Here is a 24,063-nt window from a genome sequence, read left to right as displayed (position 1 = left end):
TTTCACCAGGGTATAGATCGGCCGCCACTTCCCAACCACCAACCCTCAAAGCCTGAAAAGACATGTGGGCCCTCATTTGCTGTTCCGGCCCCAATATCCATTTGGGAAGTTCTTGATGAAACCTGGGGTGTTTCAGGACTGGTTCCACGTATAATTGCCAAATGTGTGCAGTGTGGCGTACTATGTAAGGCACGTCATCCATGACCCCCACGCCCTCCTTCAATGCCACTGGCAGTCTGTCAGCAGGGACACATCCTGCCAATAATCTCTCCCAGTTTTAAACCTCATCAAACCACCGGGTCGTAGGTGTGCCCAGTAGTAATACAAGTCCAGTCTCAGCACCTCCAGCCCCCCTACTCGTACCTCCGGGACAGGATGCTCAGGGCCACTCTGCTGCAGCAACCTGCCCAGAGCAGTGATGTTAGTACCGAGTTCACTTGTTTAAAAATAGTCTTGGGAATAGGGCATAATGAGTTTTGTAAAACATAAAGACAGCGTGGGAGCCCCACCATCTTAGATGCCGCCAGTCTGCCCATTAGCGAAAACGGCAACAAGTTCCAAAAGCCCACGACCACCACAATGCGGCGACAACGACCCTATCCACATTTAAGGGCAATAGCTGAGCATTCCTAAGCGCCACCCGTACACCCAGATGGTGAAAGTGTGCCAGTTCCCAGCATAACCCAAGACAGGGGAGGCGCTCTAAGGGTAATGTTGCCATGCTCGTCAGGGGGAAGATAGAGGATTTATGGTGATTAAGGCACAAGCCAGAAAAGTCCCGAAGTCCTCTAGGAGATGCAACAGTCTAGGCAGTGTCACGCGGGGTCAAGCTATATAGAAAAGGGCATTATCCGCGTACAATGATATCACTTGTGTCGCTACACCCGAAGGAATGTCCCAATTTTCGAGTTCTCATCACACCCAAACAGGCAGCGGTTCTATTGCTAGGGCAAATGGCAGTGGCGAAAGTGGGCATCCCTGATGAGTTCCCCATTCCAGCGACCACACCCCTGAATGACTTTGGCCCACGCAAATCATCGCGCAAGGGTTCGTATAGAGTAATTTGACCCAGCGATGAAACTGTGGCTCTATGCCCACCACTCTCAGCACTGCTAGTAAGTATCCCGAATTCACCGCATCGAAGGGCTTTTCCAGGTATATCGATACCTGGGCCAGTTCCTCACCCTATGTTTCACTTCGTCTAGTATATGAGATAGCTCCCGCAAATTCATGCCGGTGTTATGGCCGGGTATAAACTTGCACTGGTTCTCGTGGACCAGATGGGGCATATGCGGGGCTAGTCAAGTTGCCAACATCTTACACAGCACTTTTACAATCACGTTTATCATGGTGCGCGGGTGATGAGCCGCTGGATCCAGTTCATTGCCCCCGGGTTTCAAGAACAGGCATATCTCCCCCTTTCTCATAAAAGGAGGTAATACACCCTGGTCAAATGCCTCCCATAACACCTAAAGGAGGTTTTGCGCCACCATAGCCGAGAACGCCTGTTAAAACTTGGTGGGAAGTTGTCTCCCCCCGGGGCCTTTGCCCTAGGAAGCACCTGCAGCGCCACAATTGTATTGTAGTATTGTAATTAAACTTATAATGCGCGCAGTTACCCGAATGGGGTCTCCCGGTGCCAGCTAGAGGTAGTAGTGGTAGGGTCAGGCAATCATCACTGAGGGAAAAGCCAAGGTTTTGAGCTTTTTACGAAATTTCGTCAGGGAAGGCTCGAGTTTTAGTGGAGCTGGAAGAGAATTCCACAGTTTGGGGGCAAGACAGGAGAAAGAGAGTCCCCCAATTCTTGCCAGTTTGAAACGTGGAATTAGAAAATTCCCTTGGGACGAAGATCTGAGAAGGCGGGAGGGAGAGTAGGCTTGAACGAGAGTCTGGAGGTAGGCTGGGGCTAACCCCTGCTTGATCTTGTGCATAAAGCAGAGGGCCTTAAATTTGATTCTGCCAATGTAGATCTTTAAGATAAGGGGAGATGGGGGATCTCCAAGGAACTTTGCAGAGTAGACGAGCGGCCGAGTTCTGGACAAGCTGGAGTTTCCTCTGAGACTCCGTCGTGGCTCCAAGGTAAAGTACATTACCGTAGTCCAGGCGCGAAATGACTAAAACCAACAAAAGGAGCTCAAGGAAGAAAAAAAGCACTAAGAAGGAGGAGGCAGCCCCCCACTCAATCAGTGTCCAACAACAAATGCCTCCGCCGACAAACATCAAAACGTTAAACAGACCTAGGGTAGAGTTGCACAAAAGGTCAAACTCTCACTCACATAGTGTATACTTTAACACTCATCTATAGGCTGTGGTGTGTATACTAAAAGAGTTACTACAGTTGTATCTACTTGCCACAAGTGAGACAAAAGTGCAAAAAATGTGGAGACGTAGAGAGAGCGCCTCACGGTAGAAACACCCGAGGGGGTTCCTGGCTTGAAATTGCCAGTTTACCCACTTCTCATCATCGGTCGCTCTCTCCTTGTCGTGACAAAACAAACAGAGAAAAACCCAAAATATGAAAATAAACTTATATAGGGTGCCATGTATATGAACAAACTACTCAACCACTCACCTAAGTCTAAAAATAACAAGTGAGTGTGTGCACCTAGAACCCCTGCAATAGCCAGAATGCGAGCAGGCTGGCCACCGCTGTTTAAAATAAAGAACCACTTGCTGGCTATGATAAATTTATTCTGCTGCTGCAAGTAGTCCTGGTTAAAAAATGGTGATGAGTGTTAAAGTATACACTATGTGAGTGAGAGTTTGACCTTTTGTGCAACTCTACCCTAGGTCTGTTTAACGTTTTGGTGTTTTGTCGGCGGAGGCATTTGTTGTTGGACGCGAAATGACTAAAGCCTGGACTACAGTGCGCCTTGTCGAGTCCGGGAGCATCCAGAGGATTTTGCGAAGCCACCCTAGGATGGAAAAGCAGGTGGCTGCCACTCTGACTACTTGGTGCCGCATAGAGAGTGACTCATCCAGAACAAAGCCAAGGTTCCGTACCTGCGTGACAGGCAGGGGTAGTGGGCCCATTTCTGGTGGCCAATGTTTATGTTTGCCTAGGAGGACCACCTCCGTCTTGTCTCCAATTCAATTTCAGGAGATTAGTCTGCATCCACTCCTCCACTCGGCTAAGCCCTAGTTTGAGAGCAGACGGGGCACACGTCTTAGTCGGGGAGAGGGAGAAGATGATTTGAGTGTCGTCTGCGTATGAGTTAAGGGGATAGACCAGAGTCTTCCACGGTCCTTGCCAGCGGCCTCACATTGATGTTAAAGAGCATAGGGCTCAGTGAGGACCCCTGGGGCACCCCATGCGCAGACGAACGAACAGAGGAGACAGAGTTGGAAGAGAAGACCTGTAATGAGCGACCGCTCAGAAAGGAGGAAAGCCAGGCCAATGCAGGGCCAGTCACCCCGGCCGCCTTCAATGTTTTCAAAAGAACATGGTGTGAAACCGTGTCAAATGCGGCGCTTAAGTCTAAGAGAATAAGCGCCGAGGTTTCGCCCTGGTCGAGGCGGGAACGCAAGTTCTCAGTAACCCCCATAAGGGTGGTTTCTGTGGAGAAATGGGTACGAAACCCGGATTGAGACGGGTGTAAGAAGCCTGTAGCCTCGATGTGGGAGGTAAGGTGAATATTAATATGCCTCTCCAAAATCTTTGAAAACATTGGCAGCAGGGAAATGGGGCGGAAGTTGGAAATGTCTTGGGATCAGCGCCAGGTTTTTTTAAGAGTGGAATCACCATGGCTCTCTTCCATTCGTCCGGGACAATAGATTCACGTAATGAGGAATTCAGGAGCCACAAGTATTTCTTCCAGTGACAACTGGGCATCCATTGTCTCCATACCCAACGGGGTAAGGCGCGTTAGGGTAAACTCTTCCAGAAACAGTAGCGGTCCATTTGGACCGTGGGATCTGCAGTGTATACTTGCTGTAGGTGTCGCTGAAACACCTCAAGTATAGCATCTCTAGTGAAAACTGTTGTAACCTCAGGCGTGAGCAGGTGGGTCATCTGGAACGGGGTTTGTTCCCTTCGCATGATCCAGGCCAAGAGGCGACCAAGCTTGTCTCCCTCCTTCTGTAAGCGTTGTGGATGTTGGCGGAGTGTGTACATATCTAGCCTATCCCATATGTCACTAATATATTGGCGCACAGTCTGTTCTCAGTCAAGAGCGGGCAGGTGAGTCTGTCCCTGTGCTAGGACGGCCAGCAGGGCATCCTCCTCCTCTCGGAGTTCCCGCTGGGGGGTCGGCGGACCCCACACATCAGACCCATAGATACACCACTGAGCACCACTTTCAGCTCCTCCCACACTATAGCTCTTTTGGATGTCACTTCACAATTAAATGTCCTATAGTCAGTCAGTGCATGAGACAGTGTCACTCTACCAACCGAGTCCTCTAGGATATCAGCGGACAATCTCCATGTTCTCGACTCTTGTACAGTGCAACCCCATTTCATCACTCAGCTGACCAGGGAGTGGTCGGATAGGAAACATGTTAAGTGTGTCACTACGACGTCTTCTACCCTGGGCAGCCCTGCCGCTAATATCCTATCCAGCCTGCTGTGGGTATTGTGTGTGAGTGAGTAGTAGGTGAATAGCTTCTGTGTCGGATGGCCCACTCACCATGCATTGTGTGTGCCCACTTCACGCATCACCTCATAGTACTTTTTAGTCATCAGGGGTTTGGTGCAATGCCTAGGCAGGTGCCTGTCCAAATTTGGGTCCAGTTTGCAATTAAACTCCCACATCCACAGGAGTGGCACGTCAATTTCTTGTGTAATTAATTCCTGCATGGTCTGATAAAACGTTGGATCGTCAACATTGGGGGCATAAGAATTTATTATGAATATGTTGCGTCCATCTAGGGTCCTCCTGAGCAGCACATAGCGACCGCTCAAGTCCCCCTCCAGGTATGTCAGGGTAAATGGTGTCCAGAGAGTCACCCATAATATCAATAGGCCCCACTGTGCATGCGTAATGTTCATCCCAGGCTCTTGCCAGGACGTGCACAGCTTCCCCATCAGCCCAACAGGGACCGATGAATTACCCAGTGTCAACATGCATCCCGACCAGTACAAATCCACCAGTGTATCAAGCCGGAGCCCACCATGGGACAATAATGCATCAATCTCAACTGAACCTACAACACAGGCAGTGCTCTCTTCTCATATCTGCCTCCCCAACTGTACTACCAGCGTAACAAGGTCACCATTCATCCAGCAGACAGTCCTGCAACATCACCATACTCACTGAATGCAGGTTCTATGGCCCAAGCACACACAAAGGTACACTCCCACATGTCAGCAGTTTCAGGACCTGGGGCCGGAAGACTATCTGGGACAACGTCCGCCGACTGGCTCAGTGTCAATGGTATATCTCCAGGCTCTAGCACCGATGAAACACGACGTGGGTCTGGTCCCTGCGACTCTGCGGTCCCAAACTGCATGGTGCCATCTGCACCCACTGTGAGACGGAGTCTCATTGGAGTCTTCTGCCGATTGACTGTACGTCATGCTCCCTTCCTGGTACAAGTGCCCCATTGTCACCTCTGACTGCGCGGTTCATTACCATAGCTGATGTTTTGGCACTCTCGGGTCGCACGCAGAATACAGTTTCTGTCGCGGTAATTAAGTATTTTGGCTAAGATAGGTCGCGGATGGACTCCTGTGGGTGTGGGAGGGGTGCAGCGGCACAAGCGCCCTGTGCGCCCTTTTCACAACAAAGAATTCTAACTATCCCTGTGGGCGTAGTGGAGTACGGCTCCACTTTTAGCTTTGGCCCAGTCCTACTGAGGCACCATTTGTCCAATATGCAAATTTTGGACAAGGTCATCCAATGACCTTATTGGCAGAGCCTTGAAATTAGCTTTTGTCAGTCCATAGCGCTACCCTTGATGCGGGCGTGGGTCTTCAATCTCTCCACTCTTTTTTTTTCTTCTTCAAAAGCACGCAGGCGTCTCGATTTTTGTTATAGGTGGCCCTGCCTCTCCAATGGGGAATCCAAGTTAGAGTGGGTCAGGCACTAATGGGGACCAAAGTCCGCAACCCAATCAGTTCCCCACCATGCAGACTCAGCTGCATTTGAAGGCACAAAAGCCAGTTACCTTTTTTGTTCCTGGCCCGTGGTCGGGGACCCTCGAGTCAGGTGCTCTCATCACTCTGGACATCGGTACGAGGGAAACCACCCAGTCCTGACCCTCTGTGAAAGTCCTTATGTGGAGAGTACAGCAGTTCTACAGATCTCCCCGTGTGCACAGGCGCTCACCAGTGAAAAGGTTTTGTAACTTGAAGAGTTTCTGAAATCACACGTTGTGCATTATTCTACCATCTATTTGTTGGATCCCGAATTATTACTTTTTTGTGCATTTGTTTTTACATTGTTGACATCGACCATTTATTTGGCTGTAAGACCTATACCTTGAGAATGTCAGATGTACTTTCTTGAATTATCTGCATGTAATAGCCTTCTTCAGATTCTTTTTTTAATTCACTCCTCCCCCTGTTGCAAAGTCTCTCATCCTGGGAAGGAGAGCGGGTCACAAGTGAATCCAGAAACTCTTAAGGCTGCAAAATTACTCCTGCTAGTAAGTAACCATTTTGTTTTGCAGCGTAAATCATTTCTTGATTGGCATGCTGTGCATTTGACTTTGTAGCCCATTGTGTGTTCTTTTTGGCAGGCCATGCTACAATAACGCTGTGTTTGCAAACACGTATTTTAAAACGTTGTCCCACCTAAGCTTCTTTGTTGTCTGGAATTCCTACGCAGTAGTGTTTGATAACAGCATGTGTAGACAACCAATTGACTGCCTTACAAATATCCTTGATAGAGACAATGGCGATGAATGAGAGGATTGCTTCTTTTTTTCTTATTGAGTGACTTCTTAGCATTTTCTCCAGGGCAATGCCCACTGTTGCATGGCATCTCTTTACTGTCTATACTCTCCATCTTGCTATGGGGGTTTTGCTTATAGGAGTCCCCTTGGAGGTGTGGCTGAATTAGACAAAGAATTGGTTCCTTTTTCGGATTGTCCTCGTTTCCTGAATGTAGTACACAGCTGCTCTTCAGACGTCTAGCATGTGTAGAGCCTTTTCTGCTTTGGACTTTGGCTTCTGGAAAAAAGCAGATGGTGTATAAAAGGTCCGATTCACCTTTGACAGAAAATGAGGGTTTGTGCGCATTATTACTTTGTCCTTGTGAAATTGTATGTAAGGTGAGTGTTCTAGCTCACTGACCCAGCCCAGTGAGGTGATGGCCACCATAAAGGCCCTATTTAGCGACAGAAATCATAACTCTATGCTGTGCATCAGTTCAAATGGTGGTTGCATGAGCTGTGCAAGTACAATGTTGAGATTCCATGTAGGTGTAGGGACTGATCTTGGTGGTGCTAATCTCTTTGCTCCTTTTAGGAATCTTTTCAAGACTGCAGTTTGGAAGAAATGTCTACCTATTATTCCTCTGGAGTATGAAACTTAGCAGCTAGTTGTACCTTGTGTGAAGCGTAGCACGGTTGCATCATGCGCCCAGTCACAACCAGGTGCCATTGTGACATGTCATTGTTTGAACGCTTTCCATTTTGCAGTGTAGCATCGCCTTGTGGGCGATCCTTTAGCTTGCCGTACCACTTTGATGGTCCTTGCTGGCAAGAGTAGGTGACCAAACTAACTCGTCAAGATTCATGCCACTAGACAGAGTGTGTGAAGTTCTGAGTGGAGAACATGTCCCATCAGCAACGTTAATAACGCTTGTTGCACTGTCAGGGTTATCTTCCTACACTGCACCAGTTCTATTACACCGGAGTCCCAGGTCTGTCTTGCCCACTGTGGGCAAATTAAGTTCATTTTCATTGTTTGTTTGTATTTCTCTATTACCAGAGGTATCAAAAGAATTGTTGGAAAGGCATATCCAAATGTTCCTGACCAACTGATCAACAGGGCATTCCCCTGCGCATGTTGGTTTGGAAATCTGGCTTAAAGGTCAAGCATTTTGAGTTCTCCTGTGTTGTCTATTGTTGGTGTTCCCCACTTCTTTTTCAGTTCAAAAAGAAGTTTATTAGAATAAAAGATTACAATAGTGTACATAATATAAGAACAATGAATGTAATAAGATTATACATACTATATCAGTTGGATTGGAGGAGTACCCGAAGTATAAAAGAATCAGTCTAATATTACATAAACAATCAGTAGAACTAAAACATATAACACCGTAAGATGAAAAAAGAGAAAATTACATAGTTTATAAAATATTATAATACATATGAAGTGTAAATAGAACTATATAATAACAGAGGAAGTCATGGAGGTTTAGCGACTTCTTGCTGTTGAGGTGTAGAGATGGGAAAGCACTTAGCACTAGTATCAATGAATAATATAACCGGTGCACACAAATCTAAACGTTTGGATGCCAGATGTGTCGGGTACACAAATGTAGTGTCTAGCCTATGATTGTAGCAAACAGCATACCACCATGCTTGATATGAAAGTTTGCTGAAGTCTTCCCAATTCTTAGTTATTTGTTGGAAACCTACTGCTAGTAATAGATCAAGTATTCTTACATTTGTGTCGGAATGTTCCCAAATAGAAGATAATCTACCCAAAAAGATATGTAAAACAGAGAAGGAATGGTTAGATTGAAAAATCAAATTAAGTTGTGAATACACCTTTTCCCCAAAAACTCGGAAAAACTTGCAATCAAAGAGTAGATGGAACAGGTCAGCATGTGGTAGCGAACAAGACCAGCATGTATGTGAAGTATCAGAACAATATGTATTAAGGACGAGGGGAGATAGTAAGAGTCTGTTATAAATGAAAAAGAGTGTTTGTGTCGTATTTGCGGCTCTAGATGATTTCCTAAGTTTAAGCCATATGTGTCCCAAAAATCCACGGTCCAGGAGATATCGAAGTCTTTTTCCCAGGATGTTCCCCACTTCTTGATTATCATATCCACCACTTCCTGCTTTAGCTACCACGGTTGGGAGACACTTTTCTCTCTGCTCAGCTTGTCTTCCTCTGTGTTCTCCACTCCTGGCAGATGAACTGTGACTAGTGTGATGTGTCTCTGAATGCCCCCTGTCAATATCTCCTGAGCTACAGTGGAACATTAGTGGGATTCTGTCCCTCATTTGCGGAGGTAAAACATGGTTGTTGTGTGATCGGTCTTTACCAGAGCTGTTTCCCCATAATTTGTGCCTGGAGGCTTTCAGTGCTAGAAAAACTGTCTTGCGTTTCAGTATATTTATCTGTTTCACCACAACCCATGGGCTCCATACACCCCTGATACTTAACCCCTTCAGGTGGGTTTCCCAGCCAGAGTGTGAGGAATCTGCTGTGATCGCGGCTGAGGGAGTTGCGTTTTGAAAGGGTCTGCCTATTGTGATGTTTGCAATGCTCCACCACTGTAGTTTTCTGTGTACTTTGTTACAACCGCTAAATCTCACCCGTAGCTTGTGACTACTGTCTCTGTAGCCATTCCCGTACTGGTTTCAAGTGAAGCCTTGCGTTTGGAATGAGGTGAATGCAGGAAGCCATCATGCCCAATAATCTCCCCTCTGTCCTCACTGTCCGAGTTTGCTCCATTCTGTTAAAGGTGAATCTGATCTGCCAATGTGCCGAATCTCCTCTGACTGAGAAATGCCTTTGCTTGTTTTGACTTTAGCTGTGCTCCCAGAAAAATCATTACTTTTTGTGGTGTTAGTGTTGATTTTTCTTAATCTATGGAGAACCCTAAATTGTGCAGTTATGAATTGTGAGTGTTATGCTTTCTGGCATCTCTTGAATGATTCTGCTTTTACTAGCCAGTTGTCCAGATAAGGGTACACATGTATTTCTTTTCTCTTGAACTGTGCCGCCTCTGTGGCTAGGCATTGTACGAACATACTTGATACTGATTTATTGCAGAACGGCAGAACTTTGAACTGGTCGTGTACTTGTTCTGCTACAAACCTCAGGAGTCATTTGCATTTTTTTTTCTTCATGATGATGTCAAGGTACACATGCTTGAAATCTACGGTTGCCATTTAGAATTCTTTGTTCAAGCATGGTATGAGCTTTTTAAGGGTTGTTGTCTCGACTTTATGTGTCTTGATGTACCTGTTTAAGGGTCCAAGTGTTATGTCTGGTTTTGTTACCAGGAAATAGAGAGAGTAAACACCCTCACCGCTCTTGGAACCCTCTCTATTTATGGTTTTTGCAATAGTTCGTCAAATTCTGCTCTGAGGCATCTTTGTTCTTTGGGAATGACTGGTCTTGCCCTAGGTTTCATGTTTGGAATCTGGTTAAAGAGTTTGATACAATATCCAGTGCATAATATTTAGGATTTATTTGGTGACGGAACTCCAGTGATAGAGGAATCCTCCGATCCTCTCCCCCCCCCCCCACAGGTGTTGGATAAATGGAAACCCCTAGTTTGAAGCTACTTGTTGGAGCTGCTCCATTTCCCTTTGCTCATCTTGAAATGTCACTGCACGGTTGTATACTACCCTGTCTGGTTGACTGTGCTCCTCCTCTGCTGGTTGGTCGCCTTCTTGTTGCAGAGGTTCCCATGAAACCTCTGCTGCACTGGTGTACTCCCATCGCTTTTGCTATCTCTATGTCTTTTTTCATGCCCTGCAGGGCCTTATCATCTGAGGTTGAAAAGGGTGTGTCTCCAGAAAACGGCATATTGATGACACGACCTGCATGTCCGGTTTCAATCTGAACACACTCCACCTTCTCAGGGAAATACCTGTTTCAGGCTGTCTGCTGGCAGTGTCCACTGCATCCACGGCTTACTTCAAGTAAGTGTTGGTTATATTCTTGCCCTCTGCTATGACATGGCTTACTCTCTTTTTGTACTGATCTAGTAAGTGTTGCATCAGGTCCTCAATTTTGTTCCATTGCTGTTGATCACATCTGTAGATAGGTGTGTTGGAATTGACTTTGCACCATTGTCTTGCCACCAAGCGCTCCATCTTTCTACCCACCAACTTCAAGTGCTCTCTTTCCCTATCTGGTGGAGGTCCAATGGTTGCTGGGATGTTGGCTCTCCTTCGGGCTGTGCTGACTATATTTGAGTCTGTCTTGAACACGTCCCAGATGTAGATGTGGCCCGAGAAGACGGTTTATATTTCTTTTGACCCTGAAAGTTTTGACTTTGGTCGTATGTGATTCACGGAATGTTTCCCTTCCTTGGTCAAGGATGCTTGGCAGCATGGGGAGATATTGGTTCTTTCTTTCTGAGGGCATAAGTGTTTCCAGCAGGAAGGAAAATTTTACTTACCCTGTAGTTATCTGTTTGTGGCATGTAGTGCTGTAGATTCCCATGCTGTGCTTACTCCTCCCACCTAGTGTTGGGCCGTATGTGTGCAGTTTGTTTTTCTTCAAAGACTTCTTCTTGAGTCACAAGGTAGTGTAACTCCACCTCTTGCTTGCAATGCACATGGTCATGAGCTCCATTGTTAGATTATTTTTGCTCACGACGGGTGAAGATGACTGGTGCAGAGCGACAGATGAAAGAGAAAGATCGAGAGAGAGATAGAGAGAGGACCACGCGATGGAAGTCGAAAGTAATGGAAACTACAAACAGCCAAAGGCATCCGGGGTGAACAGTGAGCACATGAGAATCTACAGAACTACATGCCACAAACCGATGCTTACAGCATAAGTGATATTTTCCATTCAAGGCATGTGTGACAAGATACAAATGCTGTGCATAGACAATAAAGCAGTGGCTAACCTGTGATGGTTGCAAAAGACTGAAAAAGGGTACGTAGCACAGTCTAAACAACATTTGCTTGTTGGCGGTTTACACAGTAATGCTTTGTAAAAATGTGTGGTGTAGACCAAGTAGCTGCTTTACAAATGTCAGTTATTGAGATGTTCCCAAGGAAGGTCATAGAAGCCCCTTTCTTTCGGGTGGAACGGCCCTAGGAGGAACAAGCATAACTTTTTTAGCTTTTGCATAACAGGTTTGAATGCATTTCACTATTTATCTGGCTATGCCGATTTTGAGAAGGCCTGTCCTTTATGTTGTTTAGAAAATCAACAAACAGCTGCTGAGTATTTCAAAATGTTTTTGTTCCATCCATATAGTACATACGGGCTCATTTGAAGTCTAAGATATGAAAAGTCCTTTCTGCAACGGAGTCAGGTTGCAGAAAGAAGACTGGTTAAGGTGGAAAGAAGAGACCACCTTAGGAAAGGATTTAGGTTTGCGATGGGACTTTACAGCGTTAATGATGAAGTCCAGTTTGTACAGTAAGTAGATCTATTGTGGCTTGGGTGTCTGCACTGCACTGCACTGCACTTGCTTTTGCACTCTTTATCAGCTAATAATCCAGGTAGCGGAATAGATAGATGCCCTGTCTTCACAGGTGTGCTTCTACTACTGCAAGGCATTTTGCAAAAACTCAGGGTGTTTATGTGACCCTGAAGGAAAAGATGGTAAAATAATAATGCTGACCACTTACCACAAATCAGAGGTAGCACTGATATGCCGGATGAATCGGAATGCGGAAGTAGGTGTCTTTGAGGCTGAGTCCTGCCAAGACGACGCCTTGCTGTACCAGAGGTTTGACATCCTCAAGTGTGCCCATGTGGAAGTGTTCTGATAGGACTCGTTCAGGGGTCTGCGGTCCAGATGGGCCTGAGGAAATATTGTACCTCATGGACGCACTTGACAGCATTAACAAAGAAGTGAAGGATTTACAGTATGGGATATGAATTACCGTCCTTCTTGTGTGTACTATCAAGCTGAAATGAGTGAAGGGAGCACTGTGAGACAGTATGGGAAGTGTGTAATGCTATGCCAATGCTGGCTTTTCTTGAAATTTACACATGTATATCCTCCTACACCTCATACAATACTTCTAATTACCTCAAGCAAACACTAACTGGTAATTCGGGTACCAATCTACCCAGACTGCATGTATCCGAAATGCTAAGAAAACTTCAACCATCTGCATCACAACTATAATCCACTAAAACACACAACTAAATCATGCAGAAGAAAACAGCAAATTAACCAAAACGTTACTACTGATGATTTTACTTCAACTAAAACCAGACTATGGTCTGAAACTTAATCCTCAAGCATATGGGAGGAAAGGTACCCTAATTCCAAAGGTCCTGCCAGGCCATAATAATACCTATTTCATGGACTCTGATTCTAATTAGATTTCTGGCTTTTGTTCTCCTTGCTGGGCCATGTTTATTACTCTGCTGGACAGTCGGAGGGTTGATGGCCTTTCCACACGATGGGGCCATTTGCCAGTGCTTCAGCCTATTCCTGGGAAAGGAAAGGGTGGGGGCGGAATCTGCATGCCACAGTTACCTTTTTATTCTACATTAAGCGTGGGATCATCCAAAGGAGGAGAACGGGGTGACGGTCAGACCTCTGAAGCCCCTCACAGGAAGGGGCTCCCATTTGAAGTTATGGAGGAAATGGATTAGGAAGCTGTGGCAGTCAGGAGTGTGGATTCAGGCTCTGAGAAAGGTCTAGTCTTTCAACACGCCACTTGAAGTTGCCATTTTGAAATGTGTGCTGTGATGGGAGGGCTGGGACAGTGGTGGAATGATGACGTTTTATTCTAGAAGTGGACTGAGGTGCCTACATTTTTAAACTTTCCGCCACCTCTTAAAAACATTTGCAACAGGGAGGGAACATTTGATTTTGCAGAAACCAGAAGAAGACTGGGTTCTGGGAGCATCATGGAATAAATATTGATGGGACTCTGTAGATTCACCTCTCCAGAGCAAATAAAGTTGGGTCCCTTACTTCCTCCGAGGGACGGCAGAGGAATGGACTTACTGGGGGACCCAGGAGGAGAAGGGTTACCACAGAACTTCTGAGGACTGATGAGGGGTAACCAGGGCCGCCCCATTGATTTTGTTATCACACAGGTGCCCTTCAAGTGGCCACAGAGTCTATGGGACCTGAAGAGTTTAGGCAAGGAAGGTATTATGCCTTGATGGCTATGGAGTACCGCGGCAGACGACCAGGGCGGAGGAGAACAGGAGGCACTGGAAGATGAAAAATAAAATGGTAATGAACTGCCATTTTATTTTTCATTTCTGTGGCTTTGGGGGCACTTAAGTGGGGTGACACTCCTCCGCTCCAATGGAGGAGCCGACCCTGGTGTGAATCTCCGACCAGGGAGCCAGATCAGAGTTTGGGAATGCCTACAATTGTACATATTTGGCATTGTTCCCAACCTTCTAAGGCAAATCATGACTTAGTACGCACACTTCCCACCCCTGGCGTGGGATTTATGACTGCGAATTTCTCCACACTCGTGGCAAAGTAATCGGCAGTAGTAAATGCATTTATAACCACCAATATTCCTTTTGTGACTTCCTGGTAGGACGAAGTTAATGAATATGACACTTTACATCACAGTTTTTACACCGCGATGCAATCACAACGCGGTTGTTACAAAGACCGCGTTGTTACAACGACTTGCACTAGACCTCGCGGTGACTTAGGAATAGTATGATTTACTATTCCAACTCCAGTGTGTGCAACACTAGAGAAGGTGGGATGTATGACATTACAACGCATGCTTTTACATCGCATGCTTTTACAACGCGGTTTATACAGCGCATACCATTACAACGCATAGTGCTTTTAGGCGCTGGATAGTGAATTGTTTAATTTACTATTCCAACTCCAGTCCGCGTGGATAGTAGGGAAGGTGTTGGATAGTACATTAAACACATTGCCTATCCTAGAGCGCCCCCCAGCGCAATGCGTTGTAATGGTTTGCGTTGTAAAAGTTGCGTCGTAAAGGCACTGCGTGGTAAAAGTTGCGTTGTGAAGGTTGTTTACCGGGAAGGTGTTGGAATAGTAAATCATACTATTCCTTAGTCCAGAGCGCCATCTAGCGGAAGTCGTTGTAACGACTTGCGTAGTAACCGCACTGCGTTGTAACAATGCGGTCGTTGTAACGACCGCGTTGTGATTGCATGGCGGTGTAAAATCTGCGATGTAAAAGTTTTTTCCCTGAGTTGACACCTGAAAAAACCTTTGAGAATTTCCTTTTAAAATCAATAATAAAAGATCATTTACATTCTCAGGAAATGAGCACTATTCAGATTGCCTGGGGATCAGAAACGCAACACGGATAGAAAAACATGGGTTACAAACTCAATCTATTTCAGCAGCCAAAGGAAGATTACAATAACGAAATATTTCACTTTATTTTCACCCATTACTTCTAGCAAATTTCCATTACTCTTCTAACTTCTATTACTCACCCTTGCCCTTCTCCATTCTGTAAAACAGTTCCTTGAACTACGAATTAAGTTATTCATCACAAAAAAAATTAACGGGCTTGAATTACAAACACTAACCACAGTCATTTTCAAACGACTAACATTAATCAAGGTCAGCGGGCAATTAAGCTCATAAAACGTCACGCTGTTTAATTTAGTGTAAGCCAAGTCGAAAAGACATCGAGCCTTTATTCGTGTTTCCAAAGGATAAAGTGCCGACCCAAAAGATTTTATTTTAGTCACTAGACGATCATAAAACCACGGTTTGTGTTAATTGCCAAATTAACCCTCAGATGTTGTGTTTTAATGCTTGGCGCGCTCTCTGTAATTAGCAAAGCTCCCAATTAAGCAAGTGTAAAGTAACTTTCGTCAAAGGGCTACAAAAACAATATTTGACATGCTTGGCAAAATTCAAGCAGTACGGGAAGTTACATTTAATATGTTAATAGTGTTACAATACAATCGAAATAAAGCTTCGTTTGAGTTGGAGTATGTTATTAGTGTTGGAATCGGCGTTTTCAGACATAGCACTGCAGACTGTTTTCAGGTAATATGAATCCCTGCACTCACTGGCGCCAGGTTACCATCTCGTTCTGTGGTACTACTCCCAACCCCTCCAAGTTTAAGCACTGCACAATACCCTGCACCTGGCGAGCAGTCTTAGTCTGACATTTCAACAGACCTGTGTTTTGGAACGCTGTGGCACAGAAAACAGAATTGAAATAACGTGCACCATATGTTTTTTCAACAGCAAAGACTCGGTTGAGAGTCCCATCACGCTGCCACTGGACAGCAATGGTGTTTATAGTCACCCATTTTCCACTGTGTTCAACTTCATGGAGCCCTTTAAGTGACGCAATAGAAGAAACACCACATAACAAACAAGAGCATGACCTCAGATGTGGCCACTTACTTGTCTATCTCGATACCAAGAGGATTAGCTGGACGTAGAGAGAGAGGGGAAATCCCTTTATTTCGGTCAGTACGCATGTCATAATAATTCATTTCCTCAACCCAGACGGCGGACTGATCCAAAATACCTAGGAAAAAAAAAACAATCACAATATAAGAGTGCGAATGAGTGGATGGTTGGTGTCCTTTATACAAGACAATATAGCCACACATTGCAGCATATGGAGCTTCTTCAGTTGGGATCTTTTGTGTCCCATTGAGGTGGGGTCATGACTAACTGACGCATGATTGGCCACCATCCTTAATGGCAAAGGGCTAAAAAACGAAGGAATGGAATGTGGTATAGAGTTAATATCTGTGGTGTAGATAAAATCAAGCATACCTTCGATCACGTTTTGTACTAAGTGAGTCACCCCTACTGGGAATGGTATGTCCACAACGTGGGTTTCGAGCTTGATGCACCAATCACTTCACTGATAAGGTCCAACTAGACTAAATACAGTCAAGGGAAGCTTATCTTTCCATTCAAGGTGGACGTCCTGTAACAGTTCAGGTCGGATTATTCAATGTGGGTCAAGGCCACGTTTACTGTGGCAGGTCCATGTCTTTAATGGTACAGATCAGATACATAATGATGGAAAGGAACGTGGACCAGAGGGATTACCCATGGCTAAAATTTATTCAAGCATCGGCACCAAGAAACCCAGCTGGTATTGTGCATTATATAAATATTGTTGTTAATAAATAATTCCATCACATTTTTAGTTTTCAACAGCCAATGGAGACCTAACTCACAGAAAAACAAAGCAGAAATTAGCCTGAGAAGAGGCACATTGTTATATTAGTACCAAGTTCTTCTTGAGACAGAGTATATATATATATATATATATATATATACACACCAACCTTCAGGCATATTTCACAACTTGGACATCATTAGAGAAAAGCAGCAAACCTAAGACCGTCCCAGCCTTCACGGACAAGGAGAGATGAGGGGAATTAATTCTATTCTGTGGCTGACAGTTGTTGTTAAGCGTGTCTTGCTGTGCTAAGGGTGATGGGGTTTATCTTAATGTGGCGTTTAGCATGTGCCACTTTGTGTGAAGGAAGGTATCTGGTATCAGAGTGTATTGAACAAGCCATGTATGCTTGCACTTACTTGCATAATGATAGAACATATGATGAGAGTTTGTAATGGCAGAGCAAAGGTTTGGTTCCACTAAGGGACAGTTGGAGGGCTTATTAGGAGATTAGCTCAGGAATACATTTGTAGCTGTACATAATTAATAAAACAGTCTGCATTTACCAGCCAGCAAATGGTCAATATTTACAGATAGATTTTTTTGTGAAAAAGAAAACATAAGACACAAATAACCCCTTATACCAGCACGCCCGGTTTTGAAAACGCAGGTGTAAATAAGTGGGAACAAGGACCATCTTGAAATTAATATTGGTGGATCTGAGATAGTCTTGTTGTCAAGATTCCTAGAGCGAGCAGGATTCAACGTGTTGACAGATCGAGGCACAGCATGCTCTTCCTATCCTGAGGTGAAAAAGAGAAGCTTGGACATTTTGGATAGCATGTCGTCTGTACTGCTCAAACTTCTTGAAACAGACCGAAGTCAATTGTCTTCAATATGTGCACAATGAGGTAAAGCAATAAGAAACTCGTGTGTGCCACACATTTTCCATAAATCTATTGCCATTTGCCCCATGAGCAAAGTAATAAAAAGAAAAGATTTCAAATTACTATTTGGTGGATGGGGAGGAGAGGTAACTTAATACATCTAAAGAAGCTATGTTCTCATATATCAGCCAAATACTATGATCACCGGGCTTTAATTACTTTAGAATTGGATTGAAAGTATGTTTTCCGGAAACTTATTAGGACATATCAGGGCAAAAAATGTTTATATAAGCCTATAACTGGGAGTAAGTGTGCAAATCATGAATGTAACATTTGGCGCATACTCTGTAGGATAACGACTTCAAGCATGTTCTGGATTTGGACTATGGAAGTTCACTCTTGAAAACCTAGGTTAAAAATATTCCTTATGGTATTGGCATTCTCAAAATACAAAGAGCAGAATTAATTAAAAATCGATTAATCTATGCATAATAGATTTCGGTCTACAGTTTGTATAGATGAGCACATTGTTGCCAGTTTACAAAACGATGTAGTGGTTACACTTGGAAAGCGCACGTTTTTGTCCCCACCCCCACAATAAAAACGTTTTCACCGACTTTGCTTCATCATCTCTCTCAGCAACAACTTCCCACCCTCCGATGAATAAAAAAATATATCAGCCCTACTGCCACCACCTGCCCGCAGCCTCTGAGGCTTCCCTTCCCGTCCACACCCAAGGTCTGTGCTCTCCAATCTCAATGGGAGGGAGTACGTGCTGACAGTGGCTGACTGTACTGCTGACAGCAATGAGGGAAAACCTTTGTCAGCTGCCCTTCTGCAGTGAATGCAGTGACAGGAAACACAGTGGTTGGTGGCTCAGGAGCTCCTCCTTACTTCTCTGCTATACTCAGGCCTGCTATGGTGGTCAGAGGCGAGCAGAGGAGTCTGCGCTGTGTAATCCACCATTCCACCTGACCCTTCAGGACTCGAGACCTGGGAAGGCGACAATTAGGCTCAACTGGACATCAGCATCAAAGCTGTTTTTTTAATACTCTAATATCAGGGCGCTGATTAACTGGGTTCAAACCCCATATGTGGGATGTAGACTTCCAAAGTCATAGGCACAAAAACAGTAAAGTAGCTGAACCAATTCAATGGGTCTGTTAATTTGAACTCTCCTTTCCTACAAAGGTGCCATAGCTGTTAAGTGTCTACACAAAAGGCACACGTCGTTTTGAGCCTTTAAACTGAGAATCAGGTCTACTTACGTTGAAAGAAAACAACAGAAATATGTCTGATAAAAAGAGAAAGTGACTACAATCCATTCTAGGGTTTAAAGTTGATTGCATTCAATAACCACTGCAAAGTGCAAGCCCGATTTCTAAAATAGGTTTTACGTCGTAAACTTTTTTTTCCGATTCCCATCTGTCTTACAGAACGATTAGGTCTGAAAATAAAAAACAAAATTCATGTGCTAAAGAAATAAACATGAGTAACAGTGCATAATGTCCGGTTTGGTCATTCGGCCATCATCGGAAGCCATGTCATATACTCAACAATCAGATCCAGGAAATGACATCCATAATAAGATGATTGGACTTTGGTTTATCTGCATGCCCTCACTCAGGACTTCCACTATCCACTAGCATTACTGCCTTTTCTTATCAGCCATCCTTTTAGTCCCAAATCAATGTCTTTCACGCAGACACACTGCTCATCGCAGAGAACATAAAACATTACCTATCCGTTCAGGTTTCAGCAGTTTGAAAGAAACAGTAGATGTTCCTTTTCCTCCTGACTTTGTTGTGACGATGATGTCTCCTTTATCATTTTTAGCTTGTCCGACCCGGCAGACAATCTTACTGGCAGACATCCATTCTGCGGTCAGTAAGCAGTTGTGTCCACAAATTGTTAAACCTGAAAAGCAAGCATGAGCATGGTGAAGTGATAGAGTAAAGGAGCAGGAATCAGACATCAAAATTACTTCATCTGGGAATCAACAAAAAATAGTTCAACACAGCTGGACAATAACAATATTACGAGGATGCTCTATAAATATGTGAAATGCAAAAGGAAAATATGTACAGGTACTTTACGTTACAGCTTGACCACAATAAGACATAACAAGACTACAGTAGCACAATAACAAAAAGTCAGAAATTAAACTGTCATGGCAACAGTTACGTTTTCAGCAGCCATCTTCTTACCTTAAGAAGAATGTGAGTTGGAAAAGTATAGGGTCTGATTCCGATCTTGGAGGACAGGGCTACTCCGTCACAAACATGCCGGATATCCCTTAAGCCATATTATAATTCCAGTATATCTAATGAAACTTGTAATAAAGCGGGTGGAATATCTGTCACGTTTGAGACGGAATATCCCATCCGCCAAGAGAGTAAATCGGGCCTTAAGTTTCCATATAGTAGGTTCAGATTTGTGCATTATTTTCCCTTCTTTCAACATTACTTTCTTTCTCTTGTTGTACTTCAGACTTTGCACTTGCTCATAGTACAAGAACAGGGTGTTTTTGCCAGGATTCAAACAATAGCATGGTGAGCAAAAGGTGCTAAACTGGCATTGCTAGTGAAGAGGAGATACTGTGGGCATCACTGGCATCAAACTTATCTGTTCAGGTTAACTCAACAGTCTGTCTCGTTCTCTAAACTGAAACCTTACTTCTGCCTCCTCCCATCCCCAGGCACAGAAAGGCTAAAACATCTGCCAGTATGCCCAGAATTTAGAACACTGGTGTCCTGGATATGCACCGCACACGGTAAAGGTGCATGCGTTGTTAAGCTTTCGTTGTAATTGCATGCATGTTTCAGACCATGTTGTAATTGCCGTTTCCCTTCGGCACGTACTGAATGGCTCCTTTTTCTTCCAATACTCTCAGATGTACAATCACTTCAAGAAGGGCCTGTTTACTCCATCCATTCCTATATCTCCCACAATCTTTAGCATTCTATCACTTTACTCATTTCTATTGGCTATGTGTTCGTTGAGTTTGCCCTTAACTTTGTGTGGTTAGTATACTTATGTTGATGGATAACTTTGCTACAAACATGCTTGTTCTTTGAGTCACCATGTAGGGTATGGTTGTATGATATAACCACACATGCCTAAACAAAGCGGTCTGAACCACAACCGGGTCTTTATCACTTATGCCTTTACAACGAATTTCGCTGTAAAGGAATGGTTGGTAAAGGGATATGCATGTTAAAGTGCATACCCTAGCCCCCGCCCTGTGAGCAGATACTGCAGCCCTGCAATCCACCCATCCCTAAAAACTACACTGACTCCCCACCTTGAGCCCTAAAACTGGGCAGCCTGCCCAAAAAACAACCCCGACCCCAACCCTGGAAACTAATCCCCAGATCTGAAAACTGCCCCCCCCCCACCCCCCCACCCCCAAGCCCGGCCCTGGCCCCACTTACCGGGAAGTGGTTCCAGTCCTTCCTCTCCTGATCATTCCGGTTCCTCTCACCGCCCATCCGCACATCTGGACCGCTGACTGCCTTACCAAGCATATGCGTGGTTAAGGCATATGCATGGATCAGGCAAGCGTTGTTCCAATTGCACTGAAATGGCACGCGTGGCTCAGTCCGTCTTAAATGCTGTTTCCCGTATGGTATATAGAACTTGTTTAGATATCTGTACATATACTCATTTCCATAGTGCTCTTCAAATAGTCTGTATTCAGTAAAAGAAGAAACCTAAGTTTAACTGTACTAATCATTTTTCCAAACATACTTTACCTATGAGATCTGCTGACCCAGTGCCCAAGTTCTCGCCTCGAATGGTAACCTTTGTCCATGAAATGCCCTCGTTGGGGGAGATGCCAGTCACCAGTGGGGGTAGCCGGCCACGAGACATGGCGGTTGTCATAGTTTTCTGTTTTCCAATCCCTTAACCAATCTGTGATAAAACAAATTATTAGAGATCAGACAACATATATTACAAATGAAGACAAAACAGGCCAGAACAATAAAAACTGAGCTTTCAACATTACAAATACTAGGAGGTAAGACAACAAGCAATGTGTACCAGAATAGGTCAGATCCACAAGAAATATTAGGAAACAGCTAGAAGCATAAAGATACAAGTCATACATAAACCATACAGTACTTACATAAATGATCTGTGAGTATCTGTAAGCCAGAGACAAGGGCAGAAAATAAAACAGGCACGGGGGTACATAAATGATCTCCTTAGAGTATCTGTAAGCTAGGGAACAGAGCAGCAAAAGGATTGAATGCAGACTAGGAAGTAAGGCTAAATTAAAGAAAAACTGGATGGCTGCAGGCTTTAAAAGGCAGAAAGAATGCATAGGTGGCTCGAGTAATACCTTGGACTCATGATTTGTGAGATTATATATTAAAAAGATAATGGGTCGAGGATCAGCTATGATGGAAGCATAAAAAAGTATTTGGGTGCCTGGTTGTAACTTTTAGTAGGGTCAACCTCAAACAGTATCTAGAGCGGGTAGGAGAAAAGAAGTTGTGGTGCTAAGGAAGAAGCATAGAGGGTAGGATTGGAGGCATTTAAAGGGACGTGGACAGTTGACAAACCTCACAAAGTTATGGACTGCGAGTGAAAGGAAGTAGTATGGGTGCAACTCACTGAGAAAATTCTAAAAAGTGTGGAAAACTTTAGGTAATCTCAGCCTCTGGACAGAATTCCAACCGAATTGTTTTGCTTACTGTCCCAGTTAAAACAGATAAGGACCTTAAGCAATACAGCAATTGTACTCTCCAAAAAGAAATAGCCCAGCCCAAACTGACACATTACATACTATGCATTCCCATGTGAACCGGACCAAAAGCAACCCACGACCAGGATGTGCCTTGTTGGGCCTCCTCAGTGAGTTGCAGTTTAATTACTATGGCGCAGAGAGCAGAACACTCACATCTGGGCATACGCGTCACATTTGCCATGGAAGTAGGCTTTGCAACTTAGTGCTCCACACATAGAAATAAAAAGAATATAGTGCTGCAGTCCAGATGTATTAAGCTTTTGGCTCTTCAAATTGTTGTTGGATTATAAGTGATTCTTGATATTGCTGCGGTTTAACACTCTGTCAGAGTGTGCTATCCTTAAGCTGTAAGAAATTCCAGTGACCTTAGTTTCCATTGCTAAAAGAAGTGATCACAACAGTACATCACTGATTTTTATGGTGAAGTAGCAACTCAATCCTTCATGACTTTATTGTTGCTAACTTGTGTAATATTGAGTTGAGTAACAACAACACCCACTGATGCAGTCCTGCGAAATGCTGATTTTCTTCTCACTGTAGGACTAAACAGGGTGAATTTTTTAGTGTAAGGTTTTGGGAAGACTGACATGGTAAATCAAGTCTCTGAATTGTCGGAATTAAGGGTTATGTTGATGCAAAGAGATGCGCTTATTATTTGAAACGTTACATTTGGTGCTTTTGTTGTGTTTGGGTCTGTCCATATAGTATTTCAGCACCAATATACTGAAGCTGTCGTTGGCACAGATATCCATTTATACTTCAGTTTTGATGAAATGTGGGTTACGTGATTTGGTTAACTCCGCACAGAATGAATCAAACAATATAAGAAACAGGGAACTGTACATCCTTCCATGGGCTTTGAGAAAATGAGAAGGACAGGTTTGTGAGATTTCCCAAACATCAAACTCTTCAGCAGACCAGGTTAAAACATCAAGAAACGTTGCCTTTGTAACACACAGGATGTGAGTAATGATACCTGCCACCTAGAGTACATGCATTGTTACTGCCTAGCTGTGCCCAAAGGAAGGCACATGAGAAAGTATGGAGCAACAATTTATAAACCAATACTGCCACATCTGGTGGCGAACATCCCAGTTTCAGTATAGCAGAAAACAGCTATAGGTGCCAACAGAGGAAAGACAATCTGGATAGTCTCTAGACTGATCCTGCAAGAAACAGTGAGAGGGAGCAGTTATGGTAAGTCTGATGAGTTGGAGTGAAAATGGATCCAATGGAGTGCAGTACTAATTCTGGGCAGAGAGTAAAGAAGCCCGGAAGAACAGATGGTTTCTGATTTCCCAATAGAGGGGGGTTTCTAAGCTCTTCCACAGACTTGGGGTTCTTGCCTGGCCTGGAGTGTAAGAAACAGAGAAAACAAGCTCCAGCATCACCTTAGATAAACATAATCAACCGACAACAGTAATATTGCATGGTTTTGTTTTAGAAAATCTCTTTTGCATTTTTTTTGTGGGCGTGCTTGCGTTGGAGCAGTTTGTGTGTGTTGCATACCATAGATGAT

The 24,063-nt window shown here is 44.3% G+C and overlaps 1 protein-coding gene across 3 annotated transcripts in view; it reads right to left on the bottom strand.

Annotated features, from left to right (window-relative positions):
• EXOC2 (exocyst complex component 2) overlaps positions 1-24,063 on the bottom strand; it is a 948,514-nt gene that overhangs the window by 762,999 nt on the left and 161,452 nt on the right. For all 3 annotated transcript variants that reach the window (XM_078688027.1, XM_078688028.1, XM_078688025.1), the window contains 3 exons: positions 21,547-21,706; positions 19,532-19,708; positions 16,166-16,292 (listed from right to left, as the gene is read on the bottom strand). In XM_078688027.1, coding sequence (XP_078544153.1) covers positions 16,166-16,292; positions 19,532-19,708; positions 21,547-21,676 — 434 coding nt within the window. In that variant the 5' untranslated portion in view covers positions 21,677-21,706. The remainder of the gene's footprint in view (positions 1-16,165; positions 16,293-19,531; positions 19,709-21,546; positions 21,707-24,063) is intronic.

The sequence above is a fragment of the Lissotriton helveticus genome, chromosome 4_1 (genome assembly GCF_964261635.1).
Source record: "Lissotriton helveticus chromosome 4_1, aLisHel1.1, whole genome shotgun sequence".
Lineage (NCBI taxonomy): Eukaryota > Metazoa > Chordata > Amphibia > Caudata > Salamandridae > Lissotriton > Lissotriton helveticus.
This window is presented reverse-complemented; position numbering and strand designations above follow the sequence as displayed.